The sequence below is a fragment of the Hemicordylus capensis genome, chromosome 14 (genome assembly GCF_027244095.1).
Source record: "Hemicordylus capensis ecotype Gifberg chromosome 14, rHemCap1.1.pri, whole genome shotgun sequence".
In the NCBI taxonomy this organism is placed as follows: Eukaryota; Metazoa; Chordata; class Lepidosauria; order Squamata; family Cordylidae; genus Hemicordylus; species Hemicordylus capensis.
In genome coordinates this window covers 4320642-4337550 of record NC_069670.1, presented here as the reverse complement: position 1 = coordinate 4337550, position 16909 = coordinate 4320642, and the positions used below count along the sequence as shown (strand labels likewise).

The window sequence follows — 16909 nt, the reverse complement described above, 5'->3', positions numbered from 1 at the left end:
CATCATTAATGCATCATTGAGGGAAGGCAGGATGCTCCCTTGTTTGAAGGAGGCAGCGGTTAAACCGCTTCTTACGGAGCCTATTTTGGATCCCTTGGTGGTGATCGATACCTCGCGGCCTGTCTCCATTCTCCCATGGTTGGGCAAGGTGATGGAGAGACTGGTGAAGAGAACGATCTCAAAACAGTGGTGCATCAGCTGGTAACCTCTGGGCTTGACTTCTGCAATGTGCGCTGTGTGGGGCTGCCTTTGTACATAGTTCGGAAACTTCAGCCAGACTGGTCTCCGGGGCAACCTGGAGAGACCATATTATGCCTGTCTTAAAACAGTTGCACTGGCTGCCAATATGTTTCCGGGCCAAACCAAAGTGCTGGTTATTACCTTTAAATCTCCAAACGGCTTAGGTCTGGGTGACCTTAGAGAGTGCCTTCTTCTGTATGATCTCCACCACATTTTGAGGTCATCTGGAGAGGTCCGTCTCCAGATGCCACCAGCGCGTCTGGTGGCAACTTGGGCCTGGGCTTTCTCTGTAGCCCAGGGTTGCTCAACTTTGGCCCTCCTGCAGATGTTGGCCGACAGCTCCCATAATTCCTGGCGATTGGCCACTGTGGCTGGGGATTATGGGAGTTGTAGTCCAAAAACAGCTGTGGGGTGGGCTGGGCTAAGTTGAGCAGGCCTGCTTATAGCCGCTCCTGGGTTGTGGAATGCACTCCCCACAGAAATTCGTGGTTTCCATCCATTATCGGCTTTTAAGAGAGCCCTTATTTGTTTGTCCTGGCTGGGTTTAAAACTGCTTTAATGGTTCAGTTGTGATGGTTTCACATTTGACTTTTGAATGATTTATATTTTGTGGGGTTTTTTTTGGTACACTGCCCAGAGCCATCGGATTGGGCGGTGTCGAAATGTCATAAATAAATACTGGATAGATAAATAATTATCTCAAAAGCAGGTTTGGGTAGAGCTTCCAAAGCACGCAGAGGAGAACCCAAACCAGGAGGGTTGCCGCCAAACCAGCCTTTGAAAGCAGGCATTTAAATTTGAGTGATCTTTTTGTTTTATCCCCTGTCACCGGGGATGATCGGAGTTGTAGTTGGAGGGGAAATGGTCCAGTGGTCCTAATCCCTGGCTATTGGCCGCTAAGGCTGAGGATGATGGGAGTTGTAGTCCAAAAACAGCGGGGGGGGGGGAGCTGAGCAGGCCTGCTATAGACCCAGGATTCTCAAAGTTGGCTCCCTAGATGGTTTTGGACTACAACTCCTGTCATCCACTGCCATGATGGCCTCCCACCATTGAGGCAGTGGGTGATGGGAGTTGTAGTCCAGTAACATCTGGGGAGCCAACTTGAGACTGAGCCCCTGCTATAGGCCACAAAGAGGGAGGGAAATCCTAAAAGAGGATATGTGAATTGTACCATGCTGCCTCCTCCTCAAGGTGGCGCCACTTGGTTATACAAGACCTTTTTTAGTGCATAGAAATATGTAGGATTATGTCCCCCAAACTACGGGAAACACCTCTATTGGGCAGCAGCGATCTAGGAAGGTGCTGAAAGGCATCATCTCATACTGTGTGGGAGGAGGCAAGGGTAAACCCCTCCTGCATTCTACCAAAGACAACCACAGGGCTCTGTGGGCGCCAGGAGTCGATACAAGAACTCGACTACGATCTTTCCTTTTTCTTTACATCGGAAAACCATTTGCAGAGTACTCTTCGCTATGATGAGATGCAGTTCTTCCCCTGATTTCTTCCCCCAATATCTGGTGCTTCCTTTCTTATACAACTTCTCCCCTCTCCTATATTCCTTCTCTCCTCCAGATCTCTTTTTCTCCCCTTCGCCCTTTCCCAGCTAGGATGTTAGGAACACAGGAAGCTGCCTTATGCCGAGTCAGACCCTTGGTCTGTCTATCTCAGTACTACCTACACTGGCTGGCAGCAGCTCTCCATGGTTTCAAGCAGGAGTCTTTCCCAGTCCTACCTGGAGATGCTGCCAGGGATTGAACCTGGGACCTTCTGTGTACAAAGCAGATGCGCTGCCTCTGAGCTATGGCCTCATCCTCTCATAGGAGCATAAGAACATAGGAAGCTGCCATATACTGAGTCAGACCCTTGGTCTGTCTAGCTCAGTATTGTCAACCCAGACTGGCAGCGGCTTCTCCACGGTTGCAGGCAGAAGGCTTTCCTAGCCTTGCCTAGACAGGCTGCCAGGGGGTTGAACCTGGAACCTTCTGCATGCAGAGTAAATGCTCTACCACTGAGCAAATGGCCCCATGCTGGAACTCCCCAGCAAATGGACTTAATTGGTCTATAACCAGGCTGCCCATCTTCTGCCCTCCAGTGGTTCCTGGACTACAGCTCCCATCATCCACGACTACTGGCCACCATGGCTGGGGATGATGGGCCTTGTAGTCCAGCCACAGCTGGAAGGCAGAGGTTGTGCAGCCCTGGACCTAAATGATAGCAAGTCGACAGATTGTGAAATCCTCTGCTTTCGTCTTCAGGGCGTTTTCCACACCGCAGGCTTGACTGTGAGTTCAAAGTTGCCCCCTCAAACTGATGCAAAGCAGGTTTGTTTGTTTACCCAGGATATAAATCAATCTAGACTCTAAGGATCGACCATCAACAGTCAAGGATCCAGCAGTCAAGAAATACGCCATAGACTAGAACTTGGTAGGGTTGTAATGAAGGCCTCGGAAAGCTCATTTAGATGCCGGGACGTGTCTATACCTTAAAAGATGAGAATCATCTCTGGATGATGGTTTTCCCTGTGGCACTCTATGGATGTGAAAGCTGGACTTTGAAGAAGCAAGAGAGAAAAAGCATTGACGCTTTTGAACTTGGGTGCTGGAGAAGACTTTTGAGGAGACCATGGACAGCAAGCAAACCAATGGATCATCGAACAAATCCATCCAGAATTTCACTCGAGGCGCAAATGGCCAGGCTCAAACTCTCATACTTCAGAGAAGACCCAGCTCCCTTGAGAAGTCCATCATGCTGGGGAAAGTGGAAGGAAAGAGAAGAAGAGGACGACCAGCAGCCAGGTGGATGGGCTCGAGGACGACAGCAAAGAATGCACCCCTGAGACACCTTCAAGGCCAAGTGGAAGACAGATCATCCTGGAGAGAATATCTTTGTTTGTTTGTTTGTTTGTTTGTTTTGCACTTGTATTCCGCCCTTCCTCTAAGGAGCCCAGAGCTGAGTACATAGTTATGCGTCTCCTCACAACAACCCTGTGAGGTAGGTTAGATCCTATGTGGCCGCTGAGAATCAATACCGACTTGAGGGCACTCCATCTATCCATCAATCATTCAATCGATCAACCCCACTCTAACACACGATGAAAAAACCCAGATCATCTCTGTAGGGCTGCCCAATATCTTGCAGGGACTTTGGGGTAAATTTGGCCCGTATGTGAATGCACCCCCTCCGTTCTGGCGGAGAAGCGAGCTAAAAGCCTTGTGTGAAAAATGCCCAGGGCCGCCCAGGTCTTTTGTTTATGCGGCCCGGAACATTGAGGGTAGAGTTTTCCATTTGTTGCTCTTTAAAATCCCTCTCTCTGAGCTTCGCGGGGTTGAGTTTATGCGGCGATCCTTATACAAACACAGCGTTGCAACCTTCCAAGAGAACGGCACACAGCGACCTTGCCCCGGGCCTTTCCTCTTAAGCACCACCTTTCCGCCCCCTCGCACCAAACTCCCACACACGGCACCAGACCACCCCTGAGTGGAGGACCAGAGCGGACACCAGGGAGGGGAACTCACACGCCCGTCTCCGAACAGACCGTCGGCAGGCTCCGCCTGCCGAAGGATGTGATGCAAACGTCGCTTCTGTGCCTTGTGCATAAACCGATCCGGGGCGGCTCTTCCACGAGGCGAGGCGGGGAGGTCGCCTCGGGCAGCAGAACCGTGGGGCGCCCCTGAGGTGCGAGCGGCCCTCCTCTTGCCCCCTGCTTTTAAACAAAGGGGAGGTGGGGGCTCATGAGGGGAGGAATGCTGGCTGTGTGGTAGTAAGCATGAATTGTCCCCTTTGCTAAGCAGGGTCTGCCCTGGTTTGCATTTGGATGGGAGAACACATGTGTGAGCATTGTCAGATCTTCCCCTTCGGGGATGGGGCTGCTCTGGGAAGAGCATCTAGGTTCCAAGTTCCCTCCCTGGCAGCATCTCCAAGATAGGGACGGGGGAGACTCCTGCCTGCGACCTTGGAGAAGCTGCTGCCAGTCTGGGTAGACAATACTGAGCGAGATGGACCTAGGGTCTGACTTAGTATAAAGCAGCTTCCTATGTTCCTAGATACATTTACCAAAACTATACACACACTACGCCAAATGTGGCCGCACTTGAGATTGGTATAAGGGCATTATAATAATGTTTTATTGCAGTTGGATTTTCAGTCCGCTTCCTAATGATCCTGAGCATGGAATTTGCCTTTCCCACAGCTTCTCACAATTACCACCGTCGTTTGTGTGAGCTTGCTTTGGGTGTGGACGGAGGAAGAGAACTTATTTATTTATTATAGATCTGTGTAAACTGCCCTGGGCCATTTTTGGAGGGGCGGTATAGAAATTGAATTATTATTATTATTATTATTATTATTATTATTAAATAAATAAATAAAATAATTAATTTGAAAGCGTGGAAGGATGACAAGAAACAGATTCAAAGCGGAGACTTTCTAAGCAAAGTAGTTTTGAAAGGCAATCATCAAATTTAGAGCAGGCCTGCTCAACTTCAGCCTTCCTGCAGATGTTGGCCTACAACTCCCATAATCCCTGTCTATTGGCCACTGTGGCTGGGGTTTATGGGAGTTGTAGTTCAAAAACAGCTGGGGCGGAGCTAGGTTGAGCAGGCCTGAATTAGAGCCAGGTAGCTTGACTAACAAGCAGAAGGTTTCCGGTTCGAATCCTCACTGGTATTATATCAGGCAGCAGCAATATAGGAAGATGCTGAAAGGCATCATCTCATACTGCATGGGAGGAGGCGATGGCAAACCCCTCCTGTATTCTACCAAAGACAACCACAGGGCTCTGCGGGCAGTGGAGTGGAATCAGCAATAGTAATCGTTTAATGAAATAGATGTTACGTACAGAAACACAAGTGCAGAATGCTTTTCGGTGAATGAATGAATGAATCTATCTAGTTATTGAATTTCTATAACACCTAATATCGAAGTATTAGCAGCAGCAGCAGCAGCAGTAGGGCTCCCCTTCTCTTTGGGAAAGGGTGACCATGCTTTAAGACACAACTTATTATTATTTATATATACTGCCAACCATGTGCCTGGCCCTTCATAGAGTCTGAGAGGGTAGGTCTCTGCCCCCGAAGCGCCTGCAGTCTAAACCAAAGTTGTGGCTTTTCTGCAGCCCTTGTAGCACGATTCACCTCACCACAGCCGGCCGGCTTGGTGGTGGCCGCTTCTCCTCCGTGGCCGGCCGGGCCACCCGTCCCCGTTGCTAATTGGCGACTCGCTTGTGAACTCTCGCGAGAACTGCCACGCATGGGATTAGCGACGGCTACATTCAGGAGAATTATGTAGAGAGATCATAGTAAAAGGACGAGAGAAAAACGAGAGAAAAGTAAGTCAAATGGTCTTACTTCGCCATTCCCTGAAGGGGTCGGCGGTTTGAGGGTCCCTTGCCACAGAGAACCCCTTTTCCCTAATGTAGAGGCCCTTCATAATGTATATGTGTGTTTTTTAAAGTCTATTTCATTAGGAAAAAGACGCTTCTGCCAAAAGCCTGAAGAAACTCCCCCTTCAGATTCTCCACGGCAGATGGTAACGCTCTGCTTCTGCGGTGCTGGGAGTGCAAACCCTGACCTCCAAAGAAGGATTAGCTCGTCCTGATAAGGAGGAGGCCACGGGGGTATCAGCCCGGCCAAGAACAGTGACGACATTTACGAGACCCCGAAGGCTTCCTACAGGACTGAGGGAGAGGGCGATCTTCGCTCTTGAACTCTAACAGTGAGTCCATAAGCTCACCACCCCCAGACCGCCGCCTGGAGAATGCCGTCATGCTCCCTTGCTTCGTGCATTCATGTTTTCCTGCACGGTGCACACATTTGGGAGGGATTCTCTTCCACGGAATATCAGGAATATCTGAACTCCTGCCCTTAAGGGTTCAGGGACACGGGCTTCACAGATGCCATATTTTCTGGCGGCCTCCCCTAATCTAGCCCACCCATCTCCAGAGTGTGTGATGTGACCCGGAGAAGAAACAGATTTATGATGGCGGTATCTTGGGTATCAGAAAGTACGAGGCTGAGATGATCTGATGATCTGGTGTGGCTATGGAACAGCTGGCCTCATGTGCTGATGGACTCTCCTTCACTGTTTCTCAGGCAGAGCCTGGATGGCCATCTGTAAGGGATGCTGCAACTGATACCTTTTCTGAGCAAGGGCTAGAGGGCCTCAGAGGGCCTCTAAGGTCCCTTCCAACTCTTATTTATTTATTTATTTATTTATTTATTTATTTATTATTTTTACATTTTATATCCCTCTCTTCCTCCAAGGAGCCCAGGGTGGTGTACTACAAACTTAGGTTTCTCCTTACAACATCCCTGTGAAGTAGGTTAGGATGAGAGAGAAGTGACTGAGTCACCCAGCAAGTCTCATGGTGCCCAGAGTCACCCAGCAAGTCTCATGGCTGAATGGGGATTTGAACTCGAGTCTCCCTGGTCCTAGTACAGCGCTCTAACCACTACACCAGGCTGGCTCCAATGCTTAACATCCAATGCTTGTGTGAACTGAACCCCCTTGGGATGCAGTTCACAAAACGTTAATATTCCGACAGGTGCTTCGGGATGCTCATTTGTACAGAGTAGAGATGGGCACGAAATGAATGTCTGGTTTGTGTCTAATCTGAATCGAATTCCAAAAATTGGATTCAATTCGAATACGAATCTGGTCCAAAAATTTGAATCGGATTGAAATGTTTTAACCTTTTTATTTGTTGTTTTTTAATTGTTTTGTTGTAAACTGCTTAGAGACTTGCGTTTTGGGCGGTATACCAATGTGTTAAATAAATAAATAAAACAAATGAATCAGTTCAACCAGGTTTGGGTGCCTTTTTAAACCAATCAGGGGCCTGAATGGTTTTTAAAAGGTGCCAAACAGCTCTCAAGTTGAATTTTGAATATTTGATTCGAATTCGAATCAGATTGTCTTTTAAGGGGTGATTCAGTTTGAATCCGAATCACGCAAATCGCCCAGATTCAAGTCGAATCGATCCCAATCCGAATTGATTTGCACATCCCTAGTACGGAGGGCACGGGCTTTCTTTCACTGTGTGCACCGGGAGTCATTTTTGTCCCTTCTCTGCTTTCACCCCTCCCGCCTCCAGTGTTTGTGTTTTTAATCATTTTAGCGTCCTTCTTTCCTGGCAGCATGGCCAGATGTGTCCTCCCTTCTGCAGAAACGTTTTGCCGTCCCACAGACACCACACCATTTCTGTCAGGAGCTCCAGGCTCTCTTTCCTCCACCTCAGGAACATATTCTCTTGTCCCAAGTGCTCTCCCTTCGGCAACGTCCTGCGTGGAAGGTTCGCCAAATATTTGGCGTGAAGCAAACGGTGACGCTTGAGCAAACCCCGTAAAGAGATTCCCAGAGCTCCTTTGCCTCACGGCACACACAGATCTCCCCCCTTTGTTTCTTTTGGGAAGCTTTGTTCAGTCAATTCCTTCGTTCTTCTCTGGTTTTCCCTCCCGCTGGGCTCTCTCCTTTCCTCTCTGCAGCGCTCTTGTCCAGGGTGGAGGAACGACACCCTCTCTCGGGGTTACTGTCTGCGGTGTTTATTTTACAAAATGTGGAGGGAGCTAAATTTGCACTTTAGAGGCTGGCTTCGGCCTTCTTCCTGGGCCCTTGGGACTCTTCTTTGAGGCAACGGAAAGGGCTCAAAGAAAGAGGAATTGTTAAAGGAGCTGGGTAGGTTTAGCCTGGAGAAGGCCGAGGAGATATATGAGGGCAGGCCCTTCCATGAGGCAAGGTGAGGTGGCGGCAATTTTGCCTCAGGCGGCAATTTTTTTGGTGGGGGGGTGGCAGCAGGGCAAGCGGCTTCCTGCTGCCCTATTGCATGGGCAGAGCCATAATAGAGCAGACAGGTTCAAAGAACACGAGGCATCCAGCGTCCGGGAGAGGCCGAGTATTTGGGAGGAGCTGCCAATCTCCCCCCTGCCCCTAGCCGGGGCTCCTGCTGCTTCCGGACACCTCGTGCCACTGCCACCAGCTGGCTTCCTCGGCCGCTTGCCCAGTTCCCCGGCCCATCCTCCTTCCACTGGCCGGGCTCCCGATGGGCCGACGGAGGGGGGGCGTTCACACGTGCTCCTGTCGAGCTCCTCCCGGTGGAAGGAGGATCGGCCTCTCGATGGAAGACGGGCAGGCATGGAAGGAAAGCTGGCCTGGAAGCCGGGCGGCAGGAAGTGGAGGCAGTGATGGTGGGGGCGCTAGCCAGGTGGGCGGGCAGCCAGCTTAAGGGGGGAGGCAAATGTTAGGGGGAGTTAGTCAGGGTGCGTGTCTGCATGAGTGTGCACACTGCCACGGGGAGGAACCATGAGTGGGGAGGCCTCCCGTGTTCAGGGGGCCCACTCTCCCCTCGCTAGGCCCCTGCCCCATCGGAACAGCTTTTCGGGAGCAACCTGGCTCGTGTAAGCTTTGGACGGAGCACTTCTCGCTTCTCTTGAAAAGCTTGCAGGAAGCACGAGGAAAGGAGATTGCTGCTGGCAACCTTCCCCCGTCAGAACATAGGAAGCTGCTGTCTACTGAGTCAGACCATTGGTCTATCTAGCTCAGTATTGTCTTCACAGACTGGCAGCAGCTTCGCCAAAGTTGCAGGCAGGAAGCTCTCTCAGCCCTATCTTGGAGATGCTGCCAGGGAGGGAATTTGGAACCTAGGTGCTCTTCCAAGAGTGGCCCCATCCCTTAAGGGGAATAGCTTGCAGATTGTGCATGTAATCTCCCATTCAAATGCAAACCAGGGTGGGCCCTGCTGATCAAAGGGGACAATTTATGCTTGCTACCACAAGACCAGCTCTCCTCCTTTTTTCTTTCCTGCCCCCTATGCCTCTTTCAAAGCTTGCAAGGATCAGTTCTGAGAGGGGTCAGGCCTCCTGGAGAATTTGGTCCATGAACTGTGCTTACTGTTCAGAAGTTTCTCCTACTGCCCAACCAAAATCTACACTCTTGTAATTGAAGCCCATCAAATCTAGCCCTGCTCTCTCTGGGGCAGTAGAGAACAAGTCTTTCCCCCCCTTCTGTCTGACAGTGCTTCAGGGATTTGAAGAGTGCTCTCTTCCAGACGCCTGGCCATCCGCAGGGCCCTCCCTGGACCCCTTCCAATCTGTCTACGTCTTTCTTAAAGGGCAGTGCCCAAGACTGAACACACTACTCCAGATGAAGTTTTGACAAGTGTGGAATAAAGTGGAGTCTTCCTTCTCCTGACCTGGAAACGGTGACTCTGTTGATGCAACCAAAAATCGTATTTGCCTTTTTTGCAGCTTCATCACACCCCTGGCTTGTGTTCCGGTTGTCTTTGGGAAACCCCTGATATAAGTAACTGATTAAAATGAAGAGTGATGAACCCTACTGGAAAACTCCCTGCAGTCTGATGAGTGCAGGAGAACCTCTGTATTTGCAGGGAAACCGTGAATAGGGAGGCATTGGGCCAGTGGAAATGTGGGGGTTAGGTTCCCAGAGGTTGGGAAGATGGCAGAAAAGAGAGAGAGGGTAAAAAGGACCTTTCAATTGGGGGAAATTGGCCTACAATGCTTCACGGGACCCCAGCGACAGTGCCCTTGAATAATAAAAAATCAGCCCAAAATCATGGTTTCACCCCATGTTTTTTTTTTTTAAGGAGCCATTTCGAGGTTCCTGATCTCAGATACACAAGGTTAACCCTTTTAAAGCCATTTCCCCTGCGTATACCGAGGTAGGGTGTCAATTATCTGACTGCGTGGATACGCGAAACCGCGGATACCGAGTCCGCGATTAATGAGGTTTTCCAGTAGTTACTTCCACACAGTAGTTAGGAAGCACCTTTTAAAATTTGCGATTCTCTTGTATTTAGCGGGGGGGGAGCGACTGGCCCTATCCATCCCCAGCACAGCATCCCTCCAGCGGCTGTTGCCGGTGTCTAATATTTCTTTTTTTGTGAGCCTCTTGGGGGCAAGGAGCCATTTTATTTATTTATTTACTTAGATCGATGTAAACCGCGTTGGGAACATTTTGTTGAAAAGCAGTTTCTTTCTTTGTTTGTTTATTTGACATATTTGTATACCGCCCAAACCTTGCGTCTCTGGGCGATTTACAATAAAAATAACAACAAAATATAAAGGTTTAAACATGACCCTAATTTGAAATTTTAAAACGATGTCGTCGTGGCCTTCCACACGAGTGCCTTGTTGGAATACTCAAGGAAACATGAGATCAAATGGCAATTTTCTTCCTTCCTTTCTTTTGAAGAACTGCTTCCTGCTGGGAGAAGCCAAGGCAACCTGGACGGTGTTCTGGTTTGATGCCTTCTCACAGCAACACGCGGCAGCAGAAAGGGGCTTGCAAAAATAATTCAGTCAAACTCCAAACTGCTTAGTCAGCTCCAGTTTTCGCTGATTAATCTGATCGCGGCTTGCAAGAGCTTCTCCTCAGCCGAGCCCAAACGATCCCCTGAAACATAGTTTGGGAGGAGAAAACCTGCCACAGAAAACCAAGGGCAGCTGGGAGTGACCACGAGAGGGTTGTGCGGCTGCGTAAAGAAATGCATTTGGCCACGTCTCAGAGCAACGGTCCTGGAGGCTGTGGGGAGGGGCCCACTGCCAGGATTCACCGCACCTCAACTTTGCTGCCCCACCCCAATATGGAAGGACCACCCCACTTCTCTCACATCTCCACTGCCCTTCCCCACACAAAAGGAATTCCATTTATTTCCTGGTTGTCAGGAATACCCACACCTCTCTTTTCCCACATCTGCACCCCGCCTTTCTCCTTCAGGCAGGCAAAGCAAGCTGGTGTGTGTTTGTGTATGTTTTGTGCACATGTACATAAACACACACACACACACACACACACACACACACACACACACACACACGCAAGCCATGAAAAGAAACTTTCTCTGGCCAGGACAATCTGTTGTCCATATAGGATCGTTCTCTTTCCTTTCTGAGTGATGGATGGGAAAGCATTGGCCGTACGTTCAAAATGTCCCACATTCAAGTTCTGGCAGCATCTCCAGGTAGGCCTGGGAGAGACGCTGGTCTGAAACCTTGAAGAGCTGCTGCCAGCCTGTGAGGGCAATCCTGAGCTAGGTGGGCCAAGCGTCGGACTCTGAATCAGGTAGCTTCCGTGGAGATGGGGCTATAACTCAGTGGAAGAACATCTGCTTTGCACAGAGAAAGTCTCTAGTTCTCCCTCTAGTTCTCCGTTGTTCTCAGCCCTTCGTTCTTGGCTCTCCCCACTCCTCTTCCCTCTCCAATGTTTTTTCTCTCTGGCTGGCCACCTGCCTGCCATTTTCTCCCTCCAGCCACCGTCACTTTCTCTCCCCACTGCCGCCGCCTTCTCTCCCCTGCCACTGCCGTTTTCTCTCTCATCCCACTTGCCACTGCCACTTTTTCTTCCCCCCCTACTGCTACTTTCTTTCACCCCTGCTGCTTTCTCACTCCCCGGCTGCTGCTTTCTCTCCCCATCTGTTCGCCTGCCTGCCCATTGGCCTTATCTTCCCTGCTGCCCTTGCTTTCCTCTCCCCCTCCCAGCAGTGTGCTTGTGAACTCTCGCGAGAACTGCCACACATGGGATTAACCACGGGTACGTCTTAGAGAATTATATAGATAGAAAGATAGTAGGCAACATTTTGCCGCCCTGCTGGTGCCCCAGGAGTCTGCCTCTTGAGGGCAATGGCCTCACCTTGCCTCATGGAAAGGCCGCCCTTGCTGTGAGGTTTCATCACCATTCACCCTGCTTCAACAGTGAGGAACTGAGGCACAGCAAAGGCGAGGGACTTGTTCGAGGGCACACGATGAAGCCGAGGCAGAAGCAGGAGGACTTGAACCCAGCTCTCCTAGTCCAGAAGCTTCCAAAGACGGCTGTTGTCCACCAGGGTTCAGACCAGGAAGAACGAGCTCGGGACTCAGCAATGCAGTGAGTGGCCTGGGGGCAGATGTTCTGGGGCAAGATGGACTCCTGTGACTGGTAGGAGGGATGGCGCCTCTGGATTGGCCAGGCGTGGTTGATACTTTCGATTGGCCAATGGGACAGTAACTTTCACTGGCTGTGCTTCAGGACTGCGACCGGCTCCGCTCTGAACTTGGAAGATTGAGTTATTCAAGGAGAAGAGAGCTAGTTTTGAAGCATGAAATGTCCCCTTTGCTCAGCAGGGCCCACTCTGGTTTTCATTTGAATGGGAGACTACTTGTGTGAGCAGTGTAAGATATTCCCCTCAGGGGGTGGAACTGCTCTGGGAAAAGCATCAGAGGTTCCAAGTTCCCTCCCCGGCAGCATCTCCAAGATCGGACTGAAAGAGACTCCTGCCCGCATCCTTGGAGGAGCTGCTGCCAGTCTGGGCAGACAATATTGAGCTTGATGGACCAATGGTCTGACTCAGTAGAAAGCAGCTGCCTATGTTCCTAGGAAAGGGTCATAGGGATGCACAATAAAATTCTGGCATCCTAGGTCCTTGGGAAGGACTCGATGTCTGGATAAAACAAACCAGTCAATAACACCTGACTGTGTAAAATAATATAAATAAAGCAAGGAGAAGGAGAGCTAGTCTTGCGGTAAAGTTGTGCCGTCGAGTCGGTGTCGACTCCTGGCGCCCACAGAGCCCTGTGGTTGTCTTTGGTAGAATACAGGAGGGGTTGACCATTGCCTCTGCCCGCACAGTATGAGACGATGCCTTTCAGCATTTTCCCGTATCGCTGCTTCCCGACATAGCTTACCAGTGGGGATTTGAACCAGCAACCTCTTGCTCCCGAGGCAAGTTACTCCCCCGCTGCATGAATTGCTACTTTGCTCAGCAGGGCCTGCTCTGGCGTGCATTTGAATGGGCACCCACATGTGTGAGAACTGCAAGATACAGTTCTCCCCAGGGGGTGGACTGTTCTGGGAAGAGCACCTCCATGCTTGCATACAGAAGGTCCCAAGGTCCCTCCCTGGCAGCACCTCCTAATAGGGCCGAGAGAGAGAGAGAGACTCTTCCCTGCAGCCTTGGAGAAGCTGCTGCCAGTCTGTGCAGACAGTCCTGAGCTAGGTGGACCAAGGGCTTGACTCAGTATATGGCAGCTTCCTATATTCCTCAGGCCAAGGATGAGTGAGTCTCGGGGCTGAGAGTTAAGGCTGATGGGGACATGGGGTAGGTCTCCTCCGCCCCCCCCCTCCCTTCTGGGAGGCAGTGGGGCCAGAAGAAGGTTACAAGAGCGGGAAGCCGCCAGGATCCCTCCGCATGCCCAGAAGAGGTCCGGATCAGCTTCAGGGAGGGGTGCCTCCTTGGGCCTGCCGGAGAGGGCTCCTTCCTTCCCCGCGGCCTCCTCTTCGCCTCTCCCCCAGTGGCAGCAGCTCAACTCTCTGCCTTAGAAGGGAAAAGGCGGGGAGTGGGAGAGCCGCCGTAGCTCCTCCCCATCCCACCCTGACCGGGGAAGGGAAGGGAAGGGATGGGGGCCCCTCGGCTGTCAGAACGCTGGATGCGAGCAGCCCCGCCGGACGAAGATGCCGCCGCCGCCGCCTTGGCTGCTGCTGCTGCTGGCTCGGGCCCTGCTGGGCGCCGCGCAAGAGCCCCAGGCCGCCGCCTGCGGCCCCGACGGCTGCTATGCCCTCTACCCCCAGCGCCGCAGCTTCCTGGAGGCCTGGCGCAGCTGCCGCGAGCAGGGGGGCAACCTGGCCACCCTCAAGCACCCGGAGGAGGCGGAGCAGGTGGCCGAGCTGCTGAGGGAGGCCGGCGCGGGCGGGCAGCAGCCGCCGCCCCCGCCCAGCCAGCCGCTCTTCTGGATCGGCCTGCAGCGCCAGCCGCGGCAGTGCTTCCCTCAGCGGCCGCTGCGGGGCTTCACCTGGACCACGGGAGACCAGGACAGCGTCTACACCAACTGGGCCCGGCCGGCAGCCGCCGGCGGTAGCAGCGGCAGTTGCGCGGCCGCCCGCTGCGTGGTGCTGGGCGGCCACGACGCCCTGTGGCACGAAGGCTCCTGCAGCCTGCCCGTCGACGGCTACCTGTGCCGCTTCGCCTTCCAGGGGATGTGCCCGGGGCTGCAGGAGGAGGAAGAGGAGGAGGAGGGCGGCTCCGTCAGCTACAGCACGCCCTTCGGCCCGGCCGGCGGCCGCCTCCGCTACGTGCCCTTCGGCACCGTGGCCGCCGTGAGCTGCGGCGGGGGCGCCTCGGCGGCCGCCGTCTCGGTGCTGTGCCTGCAGAAGGAGGACGGCGCCGTGGGCTGGTCCAAGAGCGCCCCGCTCTGCCGGGAGGCGGCCTACCCGCAGCACAGCTGGTGCGAGGGCGACAACGGCGGCTGCCAGCAGCTCTGCCTGGACGAGGAGGACGCCGGCTACTCCTGCGAGTGCCACGCCGGCTACTACCTCCTGCCCGACGGCCACTCCTGCGCCGCCGGTGGCGAGGGCGCCTGCCGCGGCCAGCCCTGCCAGTTCGAGTGCGTGCCGGAGGCCGACGGCGGCTACCGCTGCCGCTGCCCCGAGGGCTACGAGCTGCTCGGCGACGGGCGCCACTGCGAGGACGTCGACGAGTGCGCGCAGGCGCCCTGCGAGCACCAGTGCGAGAACACCGAGGGCTCCTTCGTCTGCCGCTGCCACCTGGGCTTCAGCCTCTCCGACGGCGAGGAGGAGGAGGACGAGGAGGAGGAGGAGGAGGGCGGCGAGGGGCCCGGCCGCTGCACCGACACCGACGAGTGCCAGATCGCCGGCGTGTGCCAGCAGATGTGCGTCAACTACGTGGGCGGCTTCGAGTGCTACTGCTCCGAGGGCTACGAGCTGGACGCCGACGGCATCACCTGCCTCCTGGTGGCCCAGTTCCCGCCGCCGCCGGCCACGGCCAGGAGCCCCCCGGGAGGAGGCGGCGGCGGCGACCTCCTGCTGCCGCCCTTCGAGTGGCCGCAGGACATGGGGGGCCACCTGGATCACAGCCTGGCCCTCTCGGAGCCTTTCCCCGCCTTCCCGGAGCCCCTCCCGTCCGCCCGAGCCACCCAGGCTCCCCGCGCACCCCCCAGCGCGGCCCCCTCCCCGGATCCTTCTTCAGATCCCCCTCACCGTTCCTCCACCCCAAACCTTCGCAGCCCCACACTCAGCCCCACACTCGCGGACTCCTCCCCGCCCCCGCTCGCCCCCGCCGCCCCCGGCGTCTCCACGAGGGGTCCTCCCCCCACCCCGACAGACCCCCGCTCCTCGCCGCCCCTCTCTGCCCCCACGGCCTCCCCGCCGCTGCACTCGCCGGTGCGAGCCGGCTCGCCCGGCAGGGAGGGGGAGGAGGACGCTGTGGTTGGGGGCGTCAGGGCTTGGGCCACCCCCAGCGCGACCCCGGGGGAGGAGGAGGAGGAGCCGGCGCGGCCTCGACGGGACAACCGGTGGCTCCTGCTGGCCTTGCTGGTGCCCATCTGCGTCTTCGTGGTGGTCATGCTGGCCCTGGGCCTCGTCTACTGCACCCGCTGTGGGGCTCAGGCCAAGACCCGGAGCGTCACCCAGTGCTACCGCTGGGTGATCAGCTCGGCGGGCAAAGGGGGGCCCCCGCCGGCCTCCAGCCCCTGCCAGCCCCGCGGCGCCACCCGTCGAACCAGCGTCTGAAGAGACCCTTGTCCCCCCACCCACCCTCCACCCCCAAGCCCAGCCGGGGAAGGATGCCGAGCCTCACCGCCAGGCTGGAAGACAAGAGACACGCGCCACACACCGCCCCGACGGCCGCCGCCGCTTGTCTGGGGCAGGCAGGAGGTCGAGGATTCGCCCCGCACCCGCAAAACTGCAGCTTGGGGGGGCCAGGGCGCTGTGGGGAACTGTGCGGCGCCCGGAGCCTGCTGCCCTCTAGCTGAAACTCAGAGCCCCCCCCTCAAAAGATGGGGCGGAGGGGGGCAAATGACTCGGAGTCCCCACTTGGTCCGCCTGGGGCGCAAAGCGACAGCTGGCTTTCGGGGTGGGGAGGGGGGGCACTAGGCTCCAAACTGCCTCTTCTGCGCCCCCCCCAACCAAGGGGCTCATCTCTGGACCCACAGCGCCCTCTCAGCACCCTCGTCCAGCCGGTTGGAGGAGCCGGAGGGAGGGGCCCTCTGTGGGGCAAAGCATCTGGGACAATGCCGACCACCCCCACCGCTGCTCTGCTTCCCAGCGCGGGGGCCGCCCCCTTCGGACAAAATCCGAGGCCCATCTTTGGCTGGGACTTGGGGGGAGCGGCTGGGAGGAAGAGGAGGCCTGGCTGGGGTGGATCGGGCCCATTCTGTATCCTTCACCCCCACCTCTGACCACACACACTCCCCTGCAAAAGATGCACGTTCCAGAGAGGAGGCGTCATGGGGGGGGCGGGCAGTGGGAAGGCCCCACAGATTTTTGTGGTGGGGCCAGACAAAGGGGGGGGGGGAGGAGGTGGAGGGGAGCAGAAGGGGGGCACAGAAGACCCAGCATGGCAGGGAGGGGCTGCATCGAGCGTGACTGTGGATGTACTTTTGCGCGTGGGGGGGGGCTGCCCCCCTCATTTCCCCCCTGTGTGTTCAATAAAAGGGACTGGAGCCTCCACCCAGCTGGAATGAGAGAAGGACCTTGTCAGCGCAGCAGGGGGGCAGGGGGGAGCCAAGGGGGAGGGGAGGGGGCTGCCGGCAGGCCCCACACAAGGGCTTGAGAAACAATGGAGCTGGGCGGGGGGCAGAGATGGGGGCTGGTAGTTAGGAGAGAGATCCCCCCCACCCCCGGCTCTGGGAAAGAAGGAAGCTCTAGGGCGTGGGGTGGAGGGGGATGG

General features: G+C 54.9%; 1 protein-coding gene across 1 annotated transcript; it reads left to right on the top strand.

Annotated features, from left to right (window-relative positions):
- Positions 1-13655: 13655 nt before the first annotated feature.
- CD248 (CD248 molecule) lies at positions 13656-15895 on the top strand. Its single transcript, XM_053278312.1, has one exon. The coding sequence runs from the start codon at positions 13678-13680 to the stop codon at positions 15748-15750; it is 2073 nt and encodes a 690-aa protein (XP_053134287.1). The 5' UTR covers positions 13656-13677; the 3' UTR covers positions 15751-15895.
- Positions 15896-16909: the final 1014 nt, after the last annotated feature.